The 26,705-nt window shown below is 44.4% G+C and overlaps 2 protein-coding genes and 1 long non-coding RNA gene across 4 annotated transcripts in view; 1 reads left to right on the forward strand and 2 right to left on the reverse strand.

The window, feature by feature from the left end:
* The window catches only part of GLIS1 (GLIS family zinc finger 1), a 180,375-nt gene extending 178,965 nt beyond the window's left edge, over positions 1-1,410 (reverse strand). For both annotated transcript variants that reach the window (XM_050307576.1, XM_050307575.1), the window contains exons 1-2: positions 1,292-1,410; positions 736-1,095 (exon numbers count right to left, since the gene is read on the reverse strand). In XM_050307576.1, coding sequence (XP_050163533.1) covers positions 736-1,081 — 346 coding nt within the window. In that variant the 5' untranslated portion in view covers positions 1,082-1,095; positions 1,292-1,410. The remainder of the gene's footprint in view (positions 1-735; positions 1,096-1,291) is intronic.
* An 860-nt stretch (positions 1,411-2,270) lies between these two features.
* Positions 2,271-14,734, forward strand: LOC126635892 (uncharacterized). The gene is made up of 3 exons (XR_007627824.1): positions 2,271-2,344; positions 5,633-5,762; positions 14,674-14,734. It is a non-coding gene; the product is annotated as an uncharacterized LOC126635892 (long non-coding RNA).
* On the reverse strand, positions 11,748-26,410 carry NDC1 (NDC1 transmembrane nucleoporin). The gene is made up of 18 exons (XM_050307577.1): positions 26,317-26,410; positions 25,720-25,840; positions 24,697-24,798; positions 24,202-24,376; positions 23,576-23,714; positions 22,761-22,869; positions 21,433-21,484; positions 20,728-20,860; positions 18,871-18,963; positions 17,815-17,896; positions 16,820-16,975; positions 15,634-15,888; positions 15,389-15,507; positions 15,100-15,150; positions 14,734-14,797; positions 13,902-14,002; positions 12,847-13,007; positions 11,748-12,006 (listed from the first exon to the last, which is right to left on the reverse strand). The coding sequence occupies exons 1-18, from the start codon at positions 26,359-26,361 to the stop codon at positions 11,943-11,945; spliced, it is 2,022 nt and encodes a 673-aa protein (XP_050163534.1). The 5' UTR covers positions 26,362-26,410; the 3' UTR covers positions 11,748-11,942.
* Positions 26,411-26,705: the final 295 nt, after the last annotated feature.

Raw genomic sequence — 26,705 nt, forward strand, 5'->3', positions numbered from 1 at the left:
GCTTCAATTCCCTCTGATCCCAGCTGTGGTATCTCAGAGCGATTATTTGAAAACTAAATTTTGATTAACAAATTCCAGCTTAATTAACAAGTACTAGCTCAAAAAAGTAATTAATATATTTTTAGTGGGCAATTCCTAACCTAACTTCAGTGCCACTTAGCAATGGATAAAATGAAAAATCAGGCACTTGTTAAGTAGCAGAATTTGAGCTTTCAGGCACCAGGAATTCCCAAGTTTGAGGATTCACTGCCTGAACCCAGCATTTGTAACACCTCCTTGAAATACAAACTATTAACCCAAGCAACCGTGGTGAAACTGCTGAATAAGAACCAGGCATTTATTGTTAGCCAGGCATGCTCACAAACAAACACCCCACACTCACACTCTGGCACAGGACAGACCAGCCCAGTCTTCAGCACCATCCCCAAAACAACCACCTCTGAGACGCGACTGAACGAGCAGCATTTGCTCAGGAGAACTAAAAAAAGATGCTTGTCTTGAGATTTTTTTTAAGAAACACTCAGCTTCACACTGTCAAAGAACGCTCTGGTTTATCCTGTGCCTCCAAGGTGCACAGAAAAACAAAACTTTCAAAGCCTGAAGTGATATTACAAGTTAGAAAACACCTTGAAGACCAGAAAGAAGGTGGGACAGAGGGTTGTTACGCGTTTTTATTTGTGTGGTGAACAGTTTTTTGGTGGTGATAGTGTTCAGTTCACGCATTTTTAAACTCACCCTTCGCGCTCTGATGTTTCTGCTGCTGGAAATAATCTTTAGAGCCTCTAGCGCATCGCAGCTCCTGCGCCCTCGGCAGAATCGGGATCCTCTCGAATATGCTGGGTCGCTTGGGGATGAAATCTAGCAGAGGTGCTGACATTTCAGGGGGGCTCTGCTGAGGCTCCGCGTGGTCACCGCCGTTGCTGACAGACACTTTAAAGGACATCTGAGGACTCAGGTGGGCTTTAGCAGCGCTGGGACGAGTCGCCCGCGGCAGATCCTTCTGGGGCGCTCCCTGGCATTTGTCGGTCAGCTCGAAGCGGGCGCTGCCGCCTTTCTGCCCCGCGGCGAGCTCAGAGTGCATGTCCGCGGGCTGTCCTGCACCGAGCGGCACACGGGCTGTCAGCGCGGGCTGCCCCAGCCTTCAGCCCTCAGCCCGCCGCTCCCGCCTCAGCCCCGCGCCCCAACGGCCGGTAACCGCCGCCCGTGCGGGGACAGGCTCAGCCCGCAGCCCGCACCCCCGCCCCGCAGCCCGCCCGCCTCAGCCCCCGCCCGCGCTCTCTCTCACACACACCGGCCGGACGGCGGAGACCCGGCGCGCTCGGACCCCGGCGGTGGCTCGTCTGTGAGGGACGGGGCGGCCGGCGCCGCGCGTCGGCTTCGCTCCCTCTCTAGGCAACACCGCCGGGCAGCTCGGAGCCGCTCCCGGGAAGGCGAGCGCCGCCGGAGGGGCGGGGAGGGGGTCCGGCACACGGGCCAGCTGCGCGGAGGCCGATGCCTTTCAGCTGAGGCATCCGAACAGCGGCCGCCCCGGCAACCGCGGACGCGGCGGCAGGGCGGGTTCGCCACCGCCGGGCTCGCCGCGGCCCCCGTGTCACCGGCCCCGCAGGGAGGGAGAGGGGGGAGAGCGCAGGCGGGCGCGGTGACAGCCGCGCCCCCGCGCTCCTACCTGGGAGGGGCCGCCCGGGGGGACGCGCTGCCCGCCGGGTCCCGCCGCCGCGCCGGGCGCATGGGCTCAGCCCCGCTCCCCCGCCTCAGGGCCGGCTGCCAGAGCGCAGGCGGCCCGGGCCATTACCCTGGCGCGGCGGCGGGGCCAGCCGGGGCGGGCAGGGGGAGGGCTGTGCCGCCGGGGCCGCCCCTCGGGGCATTGACAGCGGGGTCCGCCCGCGGGCCCGGCCCGGCCGCCCCTCACGGAAAGCGGCAGGGGGTGGGTGGGCACCCCGTGCTTGCCGCGGGCGGCGGCAGAGGGTCAGCGCTCCCTGCGCACCGGGGCCCGCACCTTCCCGGTGCCCGCCCCGGCGGGGAGAGCTCCCTCTGCTCCTACACTTGTCTCCCGAGAGGTCTGTGATTTCCCTTCCCTCTGCCATAGGCCTGGATCCTTCCCCTCTGCCCACGCGTGCGGGGGTTCCTGACCCCTGACACCCCGCTCGGGGTCCGGCGGCCCCGGCCCCGGGCACACAACCTCGTGGGCACCACCAGCCGCCCCGCCGCGGAGCCGCCGGCAGCGCCCTATAAACAACTCGTGTGCGAAAGCCACAGCCGCTCTGCAACATGTCACGGAGGAGCAGCGGGAGAGAGCAAAGCCTTGCCAAGGGCATGGGCCCGGGAAGCAGGAGATGGGTCAGAGGTGGGTACAACCTGGCCAAGACATCTCCCCGATGACGCAGTTCCAGGTGCACTCAGTGCTTCTGTAAAAAGTGGCCATGCATCACTCCCTTCCTGCCCTACAGGTGCAGGAGCTGGCCCATGCCAGCAGAGACAATTAAACTAGCTCAGAGCAAGCACCACAGCACAGTGACATTTGCGCTGGCTCCTCCTGGGCCAGCTCGGATCTGGAAGCAATCTAGTTGGGTTTATTAGCTTGGGCCTGGTTCCAAGCAAATGCAGGCTGAGCCATGATGTGCAGCTTTGCACCAGCAAGCTTTACCAGCCCACAGTTTTCTGGCTCGGGGGTGTCTGCACCCTGTTGCCCTGCATGCTGCTGTCAGCACAGGTGCAGCACAGCAGGTCTGTAACACACCAGGACAGTTCAAAGATAGCAGTGATTCGGAGTCAGCCCTGATTTACATGGGTGTAAATCAGACAGACAGCTGGCTGGAAATCTTGCTTGTTCGCAGCAAACCTAAAGGAGAGGCTTGGGAGATTTAGCACAAGGAGGAGGGACAGCTACTGAACTGGCATCTTGCTACACCCCTCCTGAGGAGCGTCCCGCAGTGAGACAAGATCTTCATCTTCTTGTAGCACAGATGCTGCACAGAATGCCTCACTCGCAGTATTATCCAGACCCTTAATAATATCTTTCACCCTGCGGAGTACAGGAACGGTCAGGACAGGAGGGCATGACTTTTTCTTGGCAAATGCTATGAGTGTTGTGGATTTAGTGGGAGGGAGGCAACTCTCCATAAAAGACACAAGATCTTGAGATGGAACAAGCAGTTCTGGGAGCACCAGTACTAATGAGTCTCATTTGCAATGCCTCTCCTCATTCCTGCCCAGTGTGGATGCCCTGAGGTCTACCAAAGAAGGAGCTTGCCAGCCTTTCCCTTCAACAATGGCAGTAATAGGGTCTTTTTTTTCTGTAAAGTCATATCTTAAATTGTTAATAGCTCTCTGTCAAATGTGGTTAAAAATGAGTAAATCCCCTCAGAATATCTCAGTGAGAACAAGAAGCTACAAAAAGGGAGAAATCCTGACCTTAAGTCTATAGGAAACTAAATATCAACTTGGTGGTACAAATACTGAATTGGAATGTTTTTATAGATCTCCAGGATAGCACCAGTGTAAAAATTTTCAGTGTCTGTTGTCACTGTGTGGTTGTACTCTACAACCACCTCTCAGTGCTCTGCTAACCTACGTCCCCCATTCCCCAGTCCCCTCTGTTCCTGGGGTTCTCAGGACCGAGCTGTTCTTTCTCTTCAATTTGGAAATGCTAAAAGCACCTGGCAGTGCTACCAGAAGCAGTAATTATTTAAGACACAAATACACTGTGGCAACAGTCTAAACCTCAGTTGATGTGAAGAGGCAGTAAAATTTACTGAAGGAAATATTATTCCAGAACACAGTGTAACCAAGTGTAATCCTGCTGCTTCCAGTGCAGGAAAAAAATAGTGTTGAGATGGATTCTGAACATGGGCTCATCTTGTTCAAATTATTACAGCTATATTAATACACACTGCCCAAATATCTGAACTAGAGAGGTTTCCTAGAAAACGGGTAGTTTTTAATATATTGGGTACCTTCCTAGAGGGATTTTCTTCTGTGGTTAGGGATTTTCCCACAGCAGGCAGGAAAAAGGACAGCTCGTTAACCCACATCACTCTGCGTTTTCTACCTGGGGCCGTCTGAACCACTGTTTATTTCTTTTTTTCACCAGTACCAATATCCAGAATATTCCCGCAAAATACCGGCAGGTGCCGCCACTGGCTCAGCAATCGCCCAGGGCTGGGCTGCTCTGCGGGCAGGAACGGGCACGGAGCCTCCTCGGTATTCTGGGCACCCTCTAAAAGCCAGGAAGGCTTTGGACTGAAGCACATCAGAGCTCCAAGCTCCAACAGCACATAGGGTGAAGGCCCCTCACAGCGAGATGAATTCCCTGTGGCAGATCATCTCCCAGAGATGCAGACCTCATGGCTCAGGCTGCAGGTACCCACGTTGCTCCCGTAGGAAATGAGGCCCCACAGATTCTCACCACTGTTACCTCAGGTTCAGGTGAGGCATTTGGCAGCTGCCCTGTCTTTGCTGGGACTGTGCAGCTGGGGATGCCCATCCCTGGGTCTGAGCAAGAGAAACTGGTGGTGGAGGGACATCCTCCTGCAGACCTGGATGTGTCTGATAGAGATTTGACTCCTACAGGTGTTCCAAAGCAGTGACTTGGCTCCTCTGCCAAATCCACAGATGTGAAAGGAACAAGTGTGGGAGAAGCAAGTGCTCCTTGAATAACTACTAATGGAAGAGTTAAGCGGTCCCCTTTCTCTCCCTGATGAATCAGAAGACACTTCATATGTTTTGGTTCTGGAACAAAGGCCAAGCAAGTGCAATCGTGGCTGCTAAGACTGTTTTATGCCCTGGGTCAGCATGACTTTGTTGAATGCACAAGCTGTACAGCAAACACTGATTCACCCAATGTTGTCACTACATCCATGAAAAAGATGGGTGTCTCCTCTCTTTGTGTCCTTGTGAAAACCAGCCATTGGCCTCTCTCTCCATGACAGCAATACTCTCCCTTTAGGAGAACGAGGGGAAGATTTCCCCATCTTAGCCTTTTTATTCAACAGTCCTGGTTGTCAAGGGCTGTGATCATGGGTCATAACATGGCCCACAGCCCAGTTTTCTCTTTCCTTTGTTAGTGAAGTCACCATCACCAAAGCAGACCTTCCAGCTGTGGAAGACAGGCCATCTTCAGTCCCTGAAACTAGTCCCTGGGGCTTGCTTCATTTCAAATCAGTTATGAAAGGTGAGGTTGCAATTTCAGAAGAATGCAGCTGCTTGCCTGAATACCCTCTGACTAGGTCACGAGGGCAGGACACCCACTTGATAAGTAACCAGAGACTTGCCCATCTGCCCATTCACCCCTAGTTGGTGACCAAAGAAAGAAAATCGGGTAGTAGGCTAAGGCCAGCTCAGGCTGGGGTGAAATTGTACCAGTAAGGAGAACAAGTTTAAAAAGGTCTGATACATCAGTTTTTCCTTGCTGACACCAGCCACAATCAGGTCAGTGCCACAACAGTGTTCACAGGGTCTACAGGTGCTTTTGCAGACACGCAGCCTCCCGGCTCTGTGTTCACAGCTGCACAGGCAGAGGCACAGCTGTCCCGCCCTGAGAGCTCAATACACAGGAGGGAGGAAAGGACATTGCACGAAGGGGACTCCAGTTCACCAAATCCAGCCTTCCCAGTGTGCTCTTTACCTTTACCAGGAACCCATGGCTGTAACTGCTGTGCTGTGCCTCGTCACAAACCGGATCTTCGAGAAACTCGGAGCAGCTGAAACCTCCAGTTCCCCCAGCACTTCTGTGGGAGGAGAGGAATGAAGCAGAACGGATACAGGTAAGGTGAGCTGTGCAGAGCAAACAAGCAGAGGTGAAGTGTTAATCTCTAATTCATATATTGAAATCTTCTATTCCAGCAGGCAACAAAATGAAATTTTAAAGGGACACAATTGAAATTGTAAGAAATTTGTGTAACTGCTGCAGTGCAGACAGAGGTGGGAGGTGTTACCCTAAGTATTCTGTTAATATAGGGCAAAACAGGCTCTCTGGTAGGAGAATAGCAAACTTGCTTATAAATAACCTGGTCACAAACTAGCTGTCAATTTACACAAAACATTTATTTACAAAGGCATGCCAAGTCCAGACTTGTTTTTATTTTCATTTACTGCACTACAGATAATAAAAGAGAAGCAACCAAACAAAATCTGAGCCAAAGGGATTGTGTCTGTGAGTGTGCCCGTTTCTTAGAGATTGCCTATATCCCTTTAAGGCAGCACAAAGCCCTTCTTTATAGTGGTTTGAAAATGACCTCCTAAATTGAGGCAGCAGGGTCAAACTGACCACACATTATCTAGCAACATACTCAACTATTGCCTCATAACTTACAGATTTGTTTATGGCTCTTATAGTTAGAAAAAAGAAATTCCTCAGATCACTCTGACTTATCTTTTATAAACAAGCCTCTTTTCAATAGTATATTTTGGGAAAACCATACAGTAATCTTGAATGCCACTTTGTCTTGCAGAGACTGCGAGAAATGACAAGCATCTCCAAAAGCCACTGTAACACTACAGATCCCTCCTGCCTCCCCAGTTAACTGACAGATCATTCCAGTCAACTTTGAGGAAAATAATTCTAGAAAAGGGTCCAACCAGCCTCCATTCAGGACGTGGTTGTTACACCTGCAGTTACCTTCCTCAAACATTCATCTCTACTATTTCTCTGCATCATTCTCTAAGTAAATCCCTTCTCACACCATGTCTACACAACCTAAGTAGTAAAATAAACTTCAGTCATAAACAAGCAAACAAACAAACCCCCCCACAAAACAGCACAGCTGAGGAATCTTTAGTTTGTAAAATCTAATCCTTGGCACTGGGACATGCCAGGACTAGAATTGCTGGTACAAACTCGTCTCATGCCTACTCTAAATGAGTTACAGAACTGGTGCTATAACATGGCTCCCAGTTATTTTGCCTGGGGCTCCATATATTCAGTGCACTGGAGACAGTGATTGCTGAACGAGCAGCTAGTCACTCTTCTTTCTGTTTTCTCTTCATTGGCACAGTGTCTGGGCCACACATGGAATGTATTTACTGCACATCAGCCAAGCCCTGCGCAGAATACAGTTCATTTACTCCAGGGCATTTCTTTGGTGTCCATCACTGCAGCAGCCTACTGATTTGGACACAAATGTTTTGTTATCATCACTGGAGGTGAGAGACGGTGGAGTTGGGCTAAGCCTCATTTTACAACAGAGGCCCAGAAGCCAAAATCTTCATTTTGAGTGCTAAACTTGTGATAAAAACGAAATGCTTCCCTTACCCCTTGCTCCATTTAGCATTTCCCATCCTTGTCTGTGGTAAAACACATTTCCAGTTCCATCAAACTCAACCCTTGGTGTTCCAAACAGAGCATGCGGAATCTGGGAGACTTGCAAAGTAGCGCTTGTGAAGAGCTGAAGTGCTGTACAGGATCTCTGTGCAGGACACAGAAAGGACAAACCAATTTACCTGGCAGTGTTCAGCTTGCACTAACCACCAGAGTGGACTTTCTCTTCCTTCAGCACTCTGTGGTTGCTGATAAAGCCGTCTCAGAACTGACTGCCAACATCTGCAAAGACAACAGTCCCTCAGTACCCAGCTTTGAGCTGCAGCCCTGTGCTCAGCCCAAAACTTTGTACCACCACTGACAAGGTCCACAGCCCAGTGCTTCCCCAAACCTGCCCTCAGCAGTGCCCTCTGCCCATGAATAGGCAGGGAACCCAGTGGTTTACAAAGCTGCTGCCCCATCTCCCTGGTCCTCAAAGCCTGCCCTGGAGGCGGCACCCAGCCTGTCTCTTGAGCTGAACCTTCTAACATTAGTAAGCCTACAACGGGAACTTGCTGAGCTGAGAGGAGAATGATGCCTGCATATAACTCTCAACAATCTTTGATTCACAGAAAGCTATACAATCCCGCTCCCAGTTCCTTCAAAATTCCCTCCAGGGCTCCTGTCATACCTTCTCAGACAAGATGCAGTTAAATACAACAGCCCACCCCAGCCCTGTGTTTTAGTAGTCAGATTTAAAAGTTGAGTTATTCAAGAAGTGAAAGGCAAAGCCTGGAATTTTTTGTGCATTTTGGGCAGGGGCAGGAGAGGAACCTAAAGTACTCTCAGCACTGGTTATTTGCTGGTTGCATGAGTACACACATGTGCTTAGGCCATAGTTTTCTCTGAAATTCTGACTGTAAGAACTGACTCTTTAGGGTGATAAAAAATAGAAAAAAGGAGGGAACTCCTGTACCACCACCACCTATTCAAAGAATCAGCCAGTGGATCCAGCAGGCCACCCAGGGAACTATTCCCACTGGAATTTGTGTTTTGTTCTCATGGCAGGCTCCAGAAATACCATATTCATCTGTCTCCTGCATGATTAGCTCTATCATAGTCCTGAGATTTTTGCAAGGACAGGAAGGTGAGGTCTTCTCTAGATTATTTTTTGTTTTCTGAAATCAGGATCGTGCAGGTTTTGTTCTTTTTCAGGTTGTTTCTCAGACACAAGGGAGCTGCACCATTTGTTTATACAACAGGTTTGTCCAAAGCCAGGCTGCCCAATGCAAAGCTCCACCAGGAGCCTGCAGCAAGGGAAGGCAACGTTCTAATGCGAGAACATCCCCTTACAACACAAGAGCCTGGCAAAGCCACATTCCAGCTCTGTCTGCAGCACCCAAAGGCATTTGATCCACACAGCAAATACACGAACACCGTACTGGTGATGAAAAATACCAAAGACCACAGCGGGAGAAAGGTACATGGGGAGTGAGGAGGGTCCTCTGTTTGCAGTGTCCATGATGATTCCACACAGACCTTTATGTTTTTTATTGCATCTTTGTAGGTAGGGATGGGAGAAGTAGGAGCCTGGCTGCCATGGGCAGGTGAAGCCCTGCAGCTGCAATACACCTGCTTGAACAGGGAAAGCACTGCAAGCTGCCATCATTCATCCCCTGGGGAAAGGGGACAGCACTGCACATGGCAAGAAGCTCCTCCACAGCCAAGGGTGCTCCTGGGGCCACCTCATCTGCAGTCACATTCACCCAGCCCCTCAGAGCATCAGGCACTCACCTCACACGGAGCTCCCATCCCAGAGGTGGCCACTGGCAGGAGCTGGGAGAGGTCTGGCATGCACACAGCCCACAGCCTGCTCCACTTGCCTGTGACCAAACAGGTACCAGAAAATTCATCAGCAAGAGGCTGGCATTTGCACGGCCGCAGCTGGACACCCTCGGAGCCGTAGGCATTGGCAGGTGGGAAGATGGCTGCTCCAGGCCCGGGGACACCGAGCACAGCACACACAATGCAGCCTCTGTTCACAGCACAAGCAACAGAATCAAAACCACTTCATTTCAAGGGGGCATTCAGGCCCAGAGCCACCACTGGCACAGGGACAGGTCTCCGAAGTGGCAGAGTGCTCCTGTGGATACAGCAGCATGCAACAGCTCCAAGGATCAGGGCCACTGCATTTGTCCACCCACAGGCTGAATTCCAAAGCTCTAGCTCAGTAAACTAAGCAGGATATACAGGGTTTTTTTCAGACTTATAACGGATTGCCTAAGAGCTAAAGCCTGTATTTCATTACTCTATTGTAGCAGGAACACAGGTCTGAACCATCAACCTTGTACCTCTCCACAGCTGCAGTGGAAATAATTTGAGGTACTCTTGAATGCAGCTCACCTATGGGAGAGGCAGGTTGTTCACAAGGTTGCCAGAATGCTGTTTCACTTGTGCATGCAGCAGGCAATCCAGCAACAAGGTGCAGTTCAGCTTTGAGATGATTAAACAGATGAGAAATATTACCAGGCTTGAGGGATCCAGTTTAACTGCAGTTCCATAGAAACCAGCAGTAAAAAGGCTGTATTTTTTTCCTCATTACCCAGAATGCAGAACTGAACTCAAGAGACTCTTCCCCTACCTCACAGAGGCTTCACAGACTGATTCTTTTCATGTTAAGACAGAACTATACAAAAGGACTTGAAACACCAGCAGTTTGCCAGGGGATTATAATTATTCCCAAAGCCAAAACTAGAATAAGATGTTATCCCTGTTTGCGTTGTGTGAGCCCGTTACTGCCTCTTCAGAGGGCACCACCTAACATACACTTTTTATTCCTGTACACTTAACAGTAGCTCATGCTGATGAATTGAAAGATGCACTTTTAAGTAAAGGTTTAAAAAAAAAAAAGAAGTCTTCAGCTCTTTAAGAATTGGAGCTTTTAAAGAAACCACAAAGCAATCAGCTTTTGAAAGCTCTTCTGCCATACAGAGAACACCATGAATCACACACATTAGCAGATGTCGTGCAAATCTCTTGTTGCAACATGAGGAGGACAGACCTCAACCACTCTGGCATCAAAAATGTCATCTCCATTTTAAGCCTGCTGCTGACAACTCTTAACACTGTTAATTACAATTTGCAGCTTATAGTTGTGGGACTGTTGCAGAAGATACCACAGCAATAATATTGAACCTGTTTAAAAGTGTGATAAAATTTCATGGAAACTTTCAGCTGCAGTATTTGAGTCAACAGTTACACCTGAGGTATCAGCTAAAGCAACATTTAATTCCAGGTGCACTTTGCAATGCCAGAAAATAAGCAAATTAAATTATTTAATAAGGCAGGCAGGCAAAAGGCTTTGAAATAATAATCAAACCTGTGACAGAAGCTGAGCTTGGCAAAACTTTAAGAGACTTTAAGCTTAACCTTTGAATACAGTGGAAGGCTGTCCATCACCTTGTGTGTTTGCTGTGAGCCATCTCAATACAAAAAGAACAATACAGTTCTTATTTCCACTATCAAACTTAACACCTGCAGTGTCTGCACTACAAGAAAATTACCTGTCTCTGTACTGAAGAAAGCAATATGCAGGTCTCAGTGGAGATTGGGGGTTTTCTCTTTTACCCTAAAGGGTTATTACTACACAGCCACTCACTGTGAGCTGGCCATTTTATCACATCATCATAGCTGACACCAGGGCCATCTTCGGGTCTTGGCTCCTCTATAAACAAAACACCACCACAATAAAACCCATATGACTAACAGCACTGAAGAGAATGGAAAGAAAATTATAATACTGTTTCCCTTTATCACACTAAATTAATTTGCAAGACCATTTAGCTCACTGTTCTCACCTTCATACTCCACATACACATTTTCTAGTATAGATATCAGAGGAACTGGAGACTGTTTAAAAACTGAGTAGTTAATTTGCAAATTATTTGGGACAGGTTTTCAAATAAAAGCTTTTAAAAAGTAATACTTTTCACCAGTAATATATGCTATTTTAAAAAATTTGGCTATGATGCAAACATCCTTCCTACCCCCCTGCTTGGGAGTTTTATTAAATGCAGTAATGTTTCCTCTATGTTTCAGCATAGATCAGAACTTAGTTTTCTAGGTCACCTTAAAGATAAAATCTTTAAGTTTTCAAGCAGTATTTGTGTGTTAATAATGCCTTTCTGCAGACTTTTCTACTCTGAAGGAGTATTTCCAGCTTACAGAAGAGCAGCACATTTTATTCCTGGGCACATCTGTTTCCTACTCCTAAACTACACACTTGATCTGCACTAAAAGTGTTATCAACTAAATTTATGAAGCACTTAAGCACACTAAGTATCTATGTAAATCTCTGCTCAGCCATTTAACAGAAAGGGTAGGGAAAGAACACAGTGTGAAAAATAATGAAAGATCTGAGTGTCAAAGTAACTCTGGTAATCTCAAATGTCATTGCCTTACCCAGAAGAACTGGCACTTTCTCGTTTGTGACATTAAAAGAAGGCAAGATGAATTTTACAAGTTTTATTATACAAAAGAAGATCCAACCCCCCCTAAGAGCTCTTCTACAGTTCTAAAAGTTTTGTTCTGCAACTTGTACTTCCATGTGCTTCTCCAAAAAGACAAAATAAAAAGACTCATTAGTCTCACTTTCTTCTTAGCAAGAGTCTTGGAAAAACCCAACCGTAGCTGCATCAAAATCTGTTATTTATTCTTTGTATTCCAAGAATTGCTGAAGTCTTTTCTTATGTTCTGTAGACACTTGCACTGCACTAAAAACAAAAGCAGAACATTTTACATTAAGTGTAATACACCACAAAAATAAAGCCTCATGCCAAAATTGAGTACATTGAAATCAATTACACTGAAGCTAAATTTTAGAAAACCCAGCTGTATGAAAAACCTATGTTCCAAGTCAAAGAAGTGTATTAACCCTTAAAACTGTCAATTCTCCTCCTACTACTAAAAGACACCTGTCCCAGGACACCTTGTCCATTTACTTACCTTTAAACACACAGAGCAACTGATTAACTTGCAAGGATGACTTAAGCAAGAAAGAAATCTCTTAAAATGATCTCTCCTGTATATCGAGCACTTCCAAACTGAGGGACATTTCATGCCCACAGGGAGAGATGGGCAGATGCTGCAGGAAGTTTCAGTCCCACATATTCAGAGGCCAAGTATCAAAGTCTGCCTGCTGTGACAGTAGCTGAGAAAGAGCCTTTGGGTGACCAGGCAGCAAGGGAATTCCATTATTTGGACCCTTCATAGGATTCTCTCCCTACAGAACAATTGTCTCTACTTGATTTATTTTCTTTTCAGCAGCTCAGATTTATTAAATGAGTGGTATTCATGAACTGCTTCTAAAGAGTTCGTGAAAAGGCACTAAGAAAAATTACCCAGAAATCTATGAATAATAAATTTCTAAGCGGGACCATATATCTACACAAGAACTTTTTAAGGTTCCACAAATCAAAACAATACTAAAATACTATGTTAGAATAATGACCTGAAGGGATTTTTTTTTTCCCCAAACTTCCCTTTTCACGGGTTCTACAATAACATTAATTAAACTAAATTCAACAAGCAAGCAATCATGAGGAATTTCTTACTTTAAGTGCTCTCCAAAGACAGTAGTTATCCGGTACAGTGCTGTCTTCAGAGACGCTCTAAGTGCAAACCGTAGTGTTTTGTAGGATGTGTCCACCAGGCTCCCTGAGACCCGGGGAGGCTTGCTAGAAACATGTGGCAGTTTGAAATGTCTGTCTACAACCTGATTGAGAAAAACATAAATGAAATCAGGTCACCTGTTCAGTTATTTCATAATGTAACCATTTGACACGTTTGTGTCAAATAAAACAAAAGAAAGTGAACATCCAGAAATTCCACCAAGACACACAAGAATGTTTTGGAGAATGAACATTTCCCAGCCATCAACAGGAACACAGAACCAAGATTCTCTGTTACTAGTCTTAACTGCCAAGCACAGCACATGCTGCAGTAGAAATACAATTACGTCCTGTATTATGACTTGTTTCTTTCAGAAGTGAGGGTATTGGCTTTTTTTCCCCCCCTTGTGCCTGTTCTTGGAATGGATGACTTACACTGAAAAACTTTAATAACCTCTAAATTCTTTCCAAGAATGTCCATTAGGACAGCGTAAAATGATTATGTCAATAGGACACGCACAACCTTGGAAATAAATCTGGATTTTTTTAAAATACACATTGAACAAACATCAGTGACTTGAGAGTAATGTCTTATTATTATGAGAGGGAACATCATACAGATCTTATCTCCTGAGTTTGCAATGTCTCCAAGTGCTCCATGTTGCACGAGGAATTGTGTACAGCCAAATACAGTCCTAACTCTGCATAAAGTATAGTAGTGTAATTTCTGCATCCCTGAAATAAGCACACAGTACCATTTTTTAATTTGAAACATTCCATGCTTTCTCCTTCTACATTTTAAAAAACAAGCAGGGTTTTTATTCAGCTGTTTCATAGTGCACACAGTGACAACCAGCTGTTTTGTTCAGATGAAGTGCAAAAGAGCTGTTTCAGTGGCAACATCTTGAGTGTGATGGTTAGTCAGCAAGGTCATAATGTAAAATTAACAAGACTCCCCCTAAACTTGTCCTGCAGTAAGGAAAAGTTAACAGTTTTACCTCCTGAAGAGTCAGTAAAGTATTCAGGATAGCTGGCAGTGTAGTTTGGACAACTCCAAACTGGTCTTCAGTAAAGGAGGCTGCTACCAAGTGAGACAGACCTTTAAAATAAAAAAAAACAACAAAGAATTTTTCTCTAATTAATGCTTCACAAGTTGAGAATTCAGTAACAAAGATCCTGGCATTGCCTGAAGAATCTACTAGTGTGGTAGAGCTCTTCAGGACTTACTGCAGCCAACTGACAGCTACCTCAGCTTTGGCTCAAGGACTAAATCAGTCACTGGTTTTATAGGTGTATTACAGCTTGAGGTTGATTAACCAAGAGAGATTATATATTTAATAAATTTTTAAAAACACATTGGCTCCCTTTTTCCACAAGACACAACAAAATCTCAAAGTGCAATCACATATTGTCATTGTTTTGATTCTCTGCAGATCATCTTTTTCTGTTTATTTGCTAAGTTACTACCTGAGTGCCTCCCTCAACTCCCTGATTAACAGAGGAGCACTCAGAGCCTTTAGTCAGAAAAGCTGCTGTAAAAAGAAGTCATAAATCTGTTGGTGGAAAAATGTAAAAGTGATACATGGCTTCACATGAGGGAGAAGCAAAAGAACTAACTTTAGGAATCTCTACAGAACATAAAGTATGAGATCTTGCATGGGATCTCAAAACTAACAAGTGAATTAGACTTTAGTCATGTTGGTGTCTGAAATGCAGTTGGGATTTTGTCAAAAAGGTTTCAAAGACTTTTTTTCTGTTATATTTATAAAGCACAGAGGCCCAGAAAGTTTTCCATGAACGAACAGAGTGGATCACCTGGAAACTCCTTACCTTCCAAAGCCCAGATATGCATTTGGGCATCAGAGAAGACAGCCTGGATGGAGGCTTCTGGGTGCTGAGAAGAAACCGAGATGCTGTGAGTGCACTTTATAAATAGTTACACCGAACCTGCAGGTTTCATTAAGGTATTACACATTCCATAGGGTCCTGTCCCTCCCCTCAGAACAGACAGGTATGGGATAATCCTTTTATGAAACTCACAGTAAGTACAAAGTTGTACTTATGGAAAACCTGAGATGAAAATACAGGATTTAGAACCATTACTCTATGACAAGGTACAAAAGGCCACAGCAGAGCCCAAGTGCTCCTGCATTTCTAGTCCCTGCTGCTCAGTCCCAAACACAGGATCACCCTTACCTTGCTGAAGAAATACATTATCAGTGCCCGTCTAGACAAGAAGTTTTTTATCTGAAAAGGAACAAAAGATTAAACTTATCATCTCTATTTATCTAAGGTCTGCACAGTTGGCCCTCCTCAACCCTACCATCTTCACACAGTATAGAGGCACTGGGGGATAAGGGGAGGGAAGGATCTGTGTTATGTAAACTGGTGGAGAAGGAAGTATCTATACTTCTATAAAATGGGAAGTTCTTCCAAAGATAATACCCAAGGTGCACCCCATATATACACTGCAGTTTTACTCTACCTGTTCTTGCTTGTTCTGAAGCCATGTGTAAATAAATTTGGGCTGTACTGCCTCGCTGCCAGCTTTTGCAGCAGAGAGCACTGGGAAGGGTGAATGGTGGGAACCATTCATTTGATGATCTACAAGAAAAAAACACAGTATCTTCAGAAAAACTAGCTGCTGTCACTTTATCCTCACAATACAGCTCTCCATTAACATGGCTACCACACTTATGGTACAAGACAGTGCTGTGGAAAAATCTCTACCTGAAACCGATGTCCACAGCTTTGGTCCCCGTCTCATAACAAGGGGACTTTGGAGCGGTCCATGCCAAGGGGAGTTTACATCCACAACTCCCTTCTTGCAATTTAAAGCAGGTGAGCTGAAGGGTGAAGCAATGTCAGACCCAGGAGATGTCTTCAGAGGCATTAGGGAGGGTTTAACCAGTGGAGACATGGTGGCTCTGAGAACAATGTTAGACCTCTGTGACTGGAAAGACACATCTTCTGTCCCAACAGCTCCTAATGACAAAGAACACACTGCATGGAGACAACAGGCTGGCACAGATGAAATAAGAGACAGGTTTGTTATTTCATTGCTATTTCAACAACTTCTGTATCATCAGAGCTTTTATTATAGGACATTTTTACCGCTGTGTTCTTGCAAAGAAGTACATCAGCATAAGCATGGGGTGTTTTCCAAGTTCAGCAGTTTAAGAACAGCAAGTGATGAGAAGGATCCTTGTGAATTTATTTTTCTCCTTTTGCCTGCCATCATTGCTACACCCTGGTATAGATCCACATAAAGTGGGCTATTAGGATTAAGTAGTAGAGAAGAGGCTACATATAGAAGAATGACAAGTCTTTGGCAAGTTTGGTATGTAAGAAAAGGCATGTCCCTCTCAAAATCCAAGGAACAGCAGCACCAGAAGAAATTCACCTGACATACCAACAGTCCCTGCTGTTCCCAGAGCACTGCCTGCTAAGGGATTTCATTACCTGGCAGCCTTGTGCTAACACAGCTCTGCTGCCAGGAATGATGCCCAAGTCTGGCAGGTAAAACATCCAATATGCTTGGAGGCTGCACACAGCTCAGGAGTCAGACTGGGCTTTTCTTATTCTACAGTGATATTAGTGAATCACACAAACATAAACAAAACCTAATTTTACCATCTTAAACTAATCATAAGAGCAGTTATGCAAATTGCAAAGCATCTCTTAGCAAGTTTGTAAACAAACTGGAAACATATTCTTTCAAGTTTTCTAGTTATTTTGAGATTATCTCAACAAGAATACCTAAAATGAAATTTGGAGAGAATCTTTCTTATTTGCATTTATTTCCAGAAATTCCTGTGACTCATTTTCCTCATATAGCTTAACTAAGACTAATGTACGCACGTATCTATCTTCACTTTCATGCTTTACAAACCTGTATGAGCATTTCCTCACATACCTGGGGTCTGTGGAGGTACTTTCAGCTCCCCCACTGGCTGCTTTGCTCTCCCGTTTGCTGCTGCAGCTTCCTGCTGTGCGATCAGCCTCTGGGTCAGATCACTCAGAAGACTCAAACACTCCCTTGATATTGCAGTCCAGTTGTGTGGGTGCCCACCTGACACATGCACACAAAAAGGAAGGTTTAGCCCAGCTGCTCTTCTTGTATCTGTTCTGACAGTGCCCATGTGCTCTCAGCAGGAGCTTCACAGTGACAGTACTACTCCGTTTGTAGAACGCCACAGGGCATTTCCACTGTGACAGCTTGTTTGTTCTGAGAGGAAGATGAAAACATGGACAGATTCCATCCTCCTGTCAATGGATAACTCTAAAAAGATTTCAGTGAAACCTGCTAAGCAAGCAGGAAACACAGGCAGTTCAGCCCATCTGATCTGAAATCACTGAACAAAGTAATGAACAAAGTAATATCAATGGGGAGGGCAAACAGGTCTGAAGCAGAACAAACACTAGAATTCCTGATAAGGTGTTACAAAAAGTTCCTGAACGCTTCTAAACAGTTTTAATTGGCCTTCCCTGCCATATCTTTGAATATAGCAAAAGGCATGTGTACTAACTGAAATTACAGCCAGTGTTTGCTCTCATGGCTCCAGTGGTAACTCACAATTTGTGCCCGATTTCCCCTCACTCACACCTCAACATTCAGCTTTCATACACATCTGATTGAATATCCAATCTGGACTATTTGACTGGGAGTGTGAAGAGGGCCCTGCTTTCAATATCCTAAACCTGTATGTCCTCATGGCTGTCATTTAAATCAGACACCAGAACTGTTTGAGTTTAGTAGATGAAACAATACGAATGTAGATAATTAAGCATCCTTTTGGAAAAGGCACCACAAGGGATGAGGTCTCACAAAATTGCATAACTTATAAAAGCATTTGACTAACAATTTTTAAAAAAGGAAAAGAATCAACATGAAATAGGTTTTGTAATTACCTGGCTGACTAAGGCTAAAGACTTCCTGTCGTCGAACGGGGGAGTACTGGGAAAGCAACATCAAGTCTTGTAAGGCTAAAAACTAACAGGAGAGGAAAATGTTTTAGTGCATGCAAAGTCCAGTGTATTTCCTTAAAAAAGTATGTAGTTACCCATACAAAATCAATCACTACCAAAGAATGAGTTCACACAGACTAAAACCAGCCATAAAACAGGAAAAGAAGAGAGACAAATTCCTAGAACTGCTCTGGATGTGGCTGCTGAGTTGGTAAGAGCTTCTGAGAACTTCACTGAAATTCTTAAGAGTTCAAGAAGATCTAACACTATTTTTTATCTCAGCAGTTCAGGCAGAAGGAGCCTAAGACACAAAAAAGTCTAAGGAAAGAACTGTTTTTGCAAACCAGAGCTCAACTACAGCTTTAGGGTCAGTGCCTTACAGGACCAACCTAACGCTCTTTTTCATGTGATAATTAACATGCACAATATGCATGACCCTCATAAATTAGGCGTTTTTAGTAACATCTGAGATTATAAGTTGTGCTGTGCTCAACTCTTCTCCACACATCCTCTGATAACACAGCTAAGCTTAAAAAGGCATTGCAGCCTATTGTATCTTCAGCCTTACCAGAAATCTGTACAATCAATAAATGTGGATTTTGCGTGTGCAGGAGAAAGCTCTTATCTTTATTTACATAATACTTCTTATATGAGGACTCCAATTTTTAAGTATTACAATCAGTAAGTCCTATTAATGATTACCACAGACCAAAATTCCTCTTCTTTACTCACAGTACACACCAATACACTCATGTTGCAAACAGATGTTTCCCTCTAACTAAAGGAATCCTTACAGTAATGGCGTGGTGAGCACCAGCAGATGTCACTACTAAACAAATTTTCACCATTAAGTGTACCGGCCTTTGTAAATGTTCTGAGGCAGCTTTTCAAGGAACTGGCACCTCAGTTAACAGAACTGGTACCTGGAAGATGTGACTGAGTGCTCTGGCAAACACCTCAGCACACAGCCAGCAGGGAAGGTGGTGGGAGTTCAATTACCTTTATAAGGAGGGGAGGATTGCTGTTTAAGATTTTAGGCAGGCACTGGTCTGTCTCCTCAGCAAATGTTGGCTGGACAGGAAAATGATGAGTCTAAATACAAATATCAGAAGCTGTGTTATACAGAGGAAAACACAAGAAAACCTTATGAAAAACCACACCTGAGCTGTTACTTGTCAGGTGAATGCTGAGATATAAAAGCACATAATCCACTGCTCCAATTCACTGTAAACTGACCTAGAATTTCTAACATGTAACAAAAAGACTTGACTCCTTATGTTTAAAATTGAAAAATCTCAGAAGAATTCAGATATTTTTATCTTAAAGTACCTTCCATGTAGCCACAGAATACATAGCTAGGGGCATCATATCATTATGAAAGAAATTCCTCTAACCACTTACCTGTGAAAAACTAGTGATACCATCTTCCAAAACAAGACTGAAACCTGAACTGCAATGTCTGTCTTGACCTGGGTAACCACTGGTGAAGAACTAAGCATTCTTTTACCAAATAAGAAAAGATTTTTAAAATTCTTCTTTTGCACTGTTCCACTGACAAACAAAAAAATTCTTATTTTTATCATCATAATTTTCATGTCCTGTGTTTTAATAGAATTCCTGTGACTACAACATTTAAAATGTGAATAGCAGTGCTTGAATTGTATCAAACATCACAACTTTTTAATTCTATTTAACACGTTTCAGTTTGGGCACAGATTTAACTGTTAGTTTTATGTTACTGCACTCATCTTACACATCATAGCTTTATTCTCCTCTGTTTCCAACTGCAAAATTTAAATTTGAGATAGCAATTGCTTTCAAAGCATTAACAAATGGACTTTAAATAGACTAAATTTCTTTCATGACTTCAATTAACACTATGCAAATACTTATAAACAGCTTTAGAAGTTTTTTAGCTCATTAAAAAACCTAAAATCATGTGAATAAACAAATGTTTTGTTCAACGGTCAAAAGGGCAAGGTCCATTTTATACCTTCCCAGCTGGATGTTTTTGTCTTCCCCAGTTCTATAAGCAATACAACAATTACAGACAGTGACAGTGTTCACTGGTGCTTCAGTTGTTACCCTTTGAAACACCTCAGAGCTGTTGTTATGCTTAGACCTTTTTAAAGCTAACATCCCAACAGCACTGTATGCCATTTCACTCCATGAAGTGCTTTGCACATTGATCCAGGACTTAAACCTCACTTTTCCCCCCCTTTTTATCTGCAGTCTAGTCAAGCTTTCACTGAAAAAAAAAAAAAAAAAGTTGGACTTTTTTCCTCTGTATTCTTACAAAGAAATATCTGTATTTGTAAACAAAGATCAGTCAATTCTTTGTTGGCAAGACTGTCTTTCCCCCCCTTCCTCTTCAATCAAGGTCTCACATTGACTCTAATACAATTTATTATATATTTATATATTTATATATTTAAATGGTCTTTTTTTAGCCCTTTTAATTTGTAGCTTTATGGTTGAATGAAAAAGCACAAGTGTCTTAATTCCCACGGTTGCTGAAGTCTATTTTAATACTGCAGACCTAATTAGATTAACATGTTTCTGCTTTGAAGAACTCTGTACTTTGAGGGTTTGCTTAAATTTGAGCTTTCTAGAGCTTAGCTTGCAGGAAACAGACAGTTAATTGTTTTCTTAGCTTGTCCTGCTCTAAGGAGAAAGGGAAAGTCAGTTAATGCCCAGAACTGTCTTGACTGTTGGATTATCAGTTACTGTCTGCAGTGCATGCTGTGAAAATTCAAGGACTCTCAGTAAGTTATTTCCTTGTAAAACTGCTTTTGAAAGAAAGGATTATCAGTGCAACCCCAGTGTTCTACCTTTAGCACTGTCACAAGTACTAACCTCTGTAGCATAGATTTTGAAGAGCAACCATGCAATGTACCAGGTCATCAGAAGAAACACACCACACAACCAGGTATGGTAAAACAAGGAGACATCCAATAAGCCACTCAGAGTGTCAAGAGGATGCAATTTACTGGAGATAAAACCAAGAAGTTACAAGTATTTTAGTAGTTTTTTTTTTTTCAAAAATGATTTCTTAAATATGCTTGAAATACCAGTTCTTTGATTTTTCAGTAACTGATGAAATAAAGAAAAATAATGAAATTAAGGAAAAGAAACATGAAATAAGTAATAATGATTACAATTTTAGTTTTAGTCAATTGAGGTGTTAAGATTCCAGCTTCCCTATTTTAAAACAAACAAGCCATATAAAAATAAAGATGCCTCATAGAAAAAACATCACAGAAGAGCAGATACAACACACATACGCAATTTGGAGAGATTAGCCTTTCTAATACTTTAGAGACTTACAGAGATGAAAGAAACAGAGGATTTCTTAATTGCTATCTTAATGACAAGATGGTTCCCATAAAGGATTGTTGGTTCCTATTGGATCCATTTCAGAAGCACCCAACGCTCCCCACATTCCGTGTGGGAAGGCAAGGAACCAAGTCCTGGTACAAAGAGGCAGCTGCTAAGCTGGACCCCCTCAGCAGAGGGAGCTGGGAGCAATGTTCCAAGCTTCCAGCACAATGTCCCACCTACCTGTCTGTATGAAGATCCATCGTCGTACATATCCATACCTTTGGGATATAACCTAGGGAATCAAAAAGAAACACTGAAACAAATCTGATGCTGCAACACACACACACTCAATAGGCCAAAAAGAAGACAAACCCAGAATTAATGCAGAGACAAGAGACTGGTCTTGTAACACACATGGACAAGGAAACAATCTGCCTTAGGAGTTTTTTGTGTTTTTTTCAAGAAATAGAAACAAGACAATGAAAAAAAGGCTTTAGGCCAGCAACTAGACACAGGGATTTAGACCTACTCTTTTATTGCCAGCTTCTCAGCACTGTATTAATTGTGTTTTCTCACTCACAAAAGAGGGTTAATAGTAGTTTAATACTAATTTTCACTACAGCTCCGGCAGCAGCAAAGTGGTTTTAAAGACTTAATGGAAACTGATATAGAACCTCCATACTTCTAATTTATCCCCGATGTAAACAAAGTGGAAATAATTCTTGCATATTTTGACATTGTTTAGGAGGATAATTACAACCATAACATAAAGAATTCCTTATTTTTAGAAAGTCCAAGGCAAACATCTTCATCAGCAAAGACAAAATGCCATTTTCATATGGGAGGGAGCCATCCTGCCTTTGTCTCCCCAGCTCCCACCAAAAAATATGTAGGGCACTTGAGAATAAAGCCAAAGTGCTGGTTTTTACCTAAAAAAATAGGGAAAACATAGCAACATTATATGAAGTGAAGTCATGCCCACTGCTGGTGTGTCAGGTTCAGCTCTGTGACACTACACTTCCAACGCCAGGCAGTGAAGGGAGCAGTCCCAAGGCATGGAGATGTTTATTAATCTATATATATCAGGGAATATTTAAAGAAAAAGGGAATATAATTACAGACAAAAACTTTTTTCAATTGCACTGTTTTCAGATTTATAACCTCTTTGCACAAATCAGGACAGGTATGTAAAGAGAGGCCCAAAGCATCAGGTCTTGATGTACATTGTAAACCATTAGTTGATTAGAATTTGGTTGCTCCATTTACAAGCAATTACAGGTTATTTCACTGCTGCCTACAGTGAGATTTCCTGCACAGAAGAGACCACCAGAGGCAGTAACACAGTGATCAAAATTCTTATAGAAGGTGTTCAACTCTTTGGAAAGAGACATTTCTCTTATGCTAAACAGACTTCTGTGAGGCTGCAAGAACTGCCATCCTGCAGATCTCTCTATTTGTTTAAACAAGTCTACGTGTCTTCAGCAAGTTACCTGAAAGGCTGAAAAACAGCATAACAGGCCTGAAATACAGGAATAAAAAAAAAAAAAGGAAACTTCAGGAACACTTACCAAAAAAGTAATATGCAACAAAGAAGTTTCTAACAAAATATAATGATTCCACACAACTGTGTTTGATCAGGAGAGGCAAAGATCTTCTGAAACGTAGATACTTGTATTGCTAAAAATGAGCAAACAAAAGTTTAGTATTGAAGTCTAGATGAATTAAAAAATTAGTTTAAGGCAATTCCAATTGTTACACATACTATTTATTCTCCCAAGCTTTCCTGCTATTTTATAATCATCTCTAGTTCTCATCCTTTTTCCTACTTGTAGCAGTAAAAAATGGAGGATGGAGTAAATTGACTCTATACACAAGGGAAGACACTATAAACTCTAATGCAACATAAAGGAAAAAAACCCCAAAGAACACATATTTAATCTAATCTGAGTTGGTACCTAGTTACAGCTAGGCATGATAACATGCCTTTCTTTATTTTTAAACTCTCAAGATTTTCAGCTTTTAGGTGACCCTTGTCAGTTCCAGGAGTTGATATCCAGTTGCCTCCAGTTGATATCCAGCGTATGTTGTCTCTTTGCTGTAGTTCCCCTGCCACCTCAGCCAGCCTTTAACACACATCAGACAGGTCAAAGTCTAAATGTTCCAGTCACAGCATCCCAATGTCTGTGCTCGTTTGAAGGGAGCTGAGCAGGAAGGAGGAAGGTGAGCACTGCTGGCACTTAAAGCTGAGTGCACACTTCATCTATCAGTGAAAGCCTGCCCACAGACCACTACTGCCATCGTCAGATATACAAACTATCCAGGCTTTTTCTGATCACTGGTTTACTTAGACATGTCCTCCTACAAAGGTGTTTAAAGCTCTTACCTGTATGATTGGAAATGGCAAATAATTCATATTGTTGATAAGATAGAAAAGGCTGTAACTGTATCCCAAGAAAGTTCCAGAAAGCAGAAAGAAGAGGTGATACTCGTTTAGGCACATCTGAGGAACAGCATCATCTAGGCTAAAACAGAAAACTTAGAATTAATTCTGAGTTCAAAAGAGAGAAACTCTTTCAAGCCTTAGGAAGTTCAAAGGAGAAGCTTGACTTTGCTTTCCCGATCAGTACATGTGGTGGTATTTCAGTATATTTTTGCTAAAGTAGGAATCCCACCACCTGTTTTTGTACTTTATGCATTTAGGATGCTTCTAGCATTTATGAAATATGTCCCATTAACCATAAGACCAAGACTTAATTCAAGTGACAACCCATTTGTCACCATTCAGCTTTCCACTAAGAATCCCAGCAATTTAGTTTTTCTGGTCCAGTTATTTCTCTATGCAGAACTAAGGTGGTATTTTCTATTCTTTAATAAAGATAAATCAACATATAATTACTTTTTTTTTTTTTAGATTACCCAAGTTCTAGGGTTTTTTGAAAGAAATTATCAGTAAATACATTTTATAATAAAAATTCTTTGTTTATCTTTAAAACACAAACACAAAATTACCTTTCTGAAGGTGTGCAGGACACAGCAAGAAACTGGAACCTGCCTTTTGTCATAACTGTAGCACACCAAGCCACCAGCATTCCCATCACAGCATGAACAAAAGAATGGATGACTTGCTGAGGGTGAATAATTTTTCCTATCAGGGCTAATCGAGAGCATGGTATTGATGGCACAACTGTAAATAAAGCAGAAAATAAATTTTCACTTCTTACTAATAAAGCCTTCCATTAAAAAAAAAAAAAAGAAAAAGAGAGAAATAACTCTAGCATTGTCACCAAAGAACTGTTCATAGCTGGGATCAGTCACTAAATTGTAAAGAAATCAATGGGAATTTGGGATGATTTACTAAAAAATAATCTTTGCATATTGTCTGTATTAGTTTAAAAGGAAAACTAATCCACCAACATTAACTACATTGAATGTAAACCCAAATGTCTTTAAATGTTCATCCTATTTAATTAGAGCATAAAAGACAGTTCAGTTTACACAACCCACCTGCATAAAATTCAACGTTGAAGATGCTTATTACAATTAGCACCACAGACATGAGGAAGATACAAAAGATGACATATGAAGTATACAAATCACTGAAAGAATCTGAAAAAAAAAAAACCAAAATATTATGTTCAAGAGATTGCAGGAACACAGCAGTGGCACATTAAGTAACAGAAAAGAGCACATAAATCAGCAATAATCCAGTGAGAGCTTAAAGGGGAATAATGGTCAATGGACTCTCTAATCCCACTAGATCTGCCCAGACACACATTTCTGCATAAAATCATATTTAAACTTCACAGAAAATATTTTACACCCTTTTAACTGCCATAACTGAACACTCAGAGTTTTGTTTAAAAAAAAAAAAATCTTCCTATGTGAGTTAACTATAGCTCATATAAAGCAGCTTCCCTTCATTCAGCAAAAGCTGTAGCCATCCAGCCACACTAGAAAGGGAAGAAATTCCTTACAGACTGAAAATACAAAACCCCAAAAGCAGCAAAAGGGGAAAGAAATCAAGTTTCTCTGCCTGGAGCAGCTCGGTGATCACAGGTATCAAGCTCCCAGCTGAACATCTCTCAGTGTTTGGTGTGTATGCTCAAGTGAAAGTTATTCTCATCATGTGGAGTGGTTGCCTCAGGAATTTCACTTGTGATTCCATGTACCATAGAGGAAACCGAAGCTCTTTATGGAAACAGCAGCTACACAGAGTGGAAGGGGAAGTGTGTCCGAACACTCGGGAGAGACAAATAAGCCACTTACCCCACTTTTTTTTTCTGTGAGGGATAGGAACTTGCAACACTTATTCCTGCCTAGGGAGGACTACGGGCAGTGTGGTTTTAAGTAACACAGAAACACTCTTAAAGCCTAAACACCATTCAGGACACAAAGTGCAAGTGTAACACTTGATATCACTGTCAGTTCCCGCTATGTGGGACCGAGCCCAAAACAACACAGAGCGGAGAAAAAGACATAAATACAAATACGCGAGTGTAAAACCGGGAAACACGGGCGGGCACCTACTCGAGATCCAGCGCACGGGGTGCAGCGGGTCGAGGCCGCTGAGGACGATGAAGGCCGCGGTGCACACGGGCAGCAGCACCACGGACCAGGTGACGGCGGCGGCCACTCGCCAGCCCAGCACCTGCGGGGAGACAGCGTCAGGGGACCGGGGGGGCCCGGAGAGACCAGGACCCGCCAGCCCAGCGCCTGAGGGGAGCGCAGCGTGAGGGGACCGGCACCTCCCGCCAACCTAGCGCCCGAGGAGAGACAGCTGTAAAGGGGCACCGGGACACACCGCCACTCGCCAGCCCAGGGCCCGAGGGGAGCACCGCCCGTGTCCCCGACCTGCCGCAGCAGCGCCCGCTGCCCGCCCTGTCCCCGACCTGCCGCAGCAGCGCCCGCTGCCCGCCCTGTCCCCGACCTGCCGCAGCAGCGCCCGCTGCCCGCCCTGTCCCCGACCTGCCGCAGCAGCGCCCGCCGCCCGCCCTGTCCCCGACCTGCCGCAGCAGCGCCCGCTGCCCGCCCGCCGCCCTGTCCCCGACCTGCCGCAGCAGCGCCCGCCGCCCGCCCTGCCCCCGACCTGCCGCAGCAGCGCCCGCTGCCCGCCCTGTCCCCGACCTGCCGCAGCAGCGCCCGCTGCCCGCCCGCCGCCGCCGCCTCCATGGCCCGCCCGGCCCCGCCGCCCGTTCAAAGCCGCCGCCCAACGGCCCCACATGCCGGGCTGCGACACTTCCGCCGCGCGCCCGGCGCGCGCGCGGGCAGCAGCCAATGGGGGGCGCGCACGGCCCGTCACGTCTGCTGGGTGGACTACAAGTCCCGGCGTGCCCCACGCAGCCATGGCGGCCTGAGGGGGGTGCCCCCCCACCTTGTCTCCTGAGGGTCCTCCCAGGTTGAAAATGGTAAAATAAGTCCACATTAAGTCCGTTTATTAACACTTCGAAAACCCCGTTGGCGACAAGGGCGTTCAATCCAGCCACAGCTCTTCCACACCCCTTACTAAACCCTTC

The sequence above is a fragment of the Myiozetetes cayanensis genome, unplaced genomic scaffold (assembly GCF_022539395.1).
Source record: "Myiozetetes cayanensis isolate MyiCay16 unplaced genomic scaffold, myiCay2020 scf12, whole genome shotgun sequence".
Classification (NCBI taxonomy): Eukaryota; Metazoa; Chordata; class Aves; order Passeriformes; family Tyrannidae; genus Myiozetetes; species Myiozetetes cayanensis.

Excerpts from the sequence above, each read along its gene's own strand:
- NDC1 (XM_050307577.1), bottom strand. The coding sequence starts at position 26,361 with ATGGAGGCGGCGGCGGCGGGCGGGCAGCGGGCGCTGCTGCGGCAG. Across the intron at positions 24,799-25,719 it reads CCCCGTGCGCTGGATCTCGA|ATTCTTTCAGTGATTTGTAT; the intron begins GTAGGTGCCCGC and ends TTTTTTTTTCAG. Across the intron at positions 15,151-15,388 it reads TTCAGAACAAGCAAGAACAG|ATAAAAAACTTCTTGTCTAG; the intron begins GTAGAGTAAAAC and ends GTTCCTTTTCAG.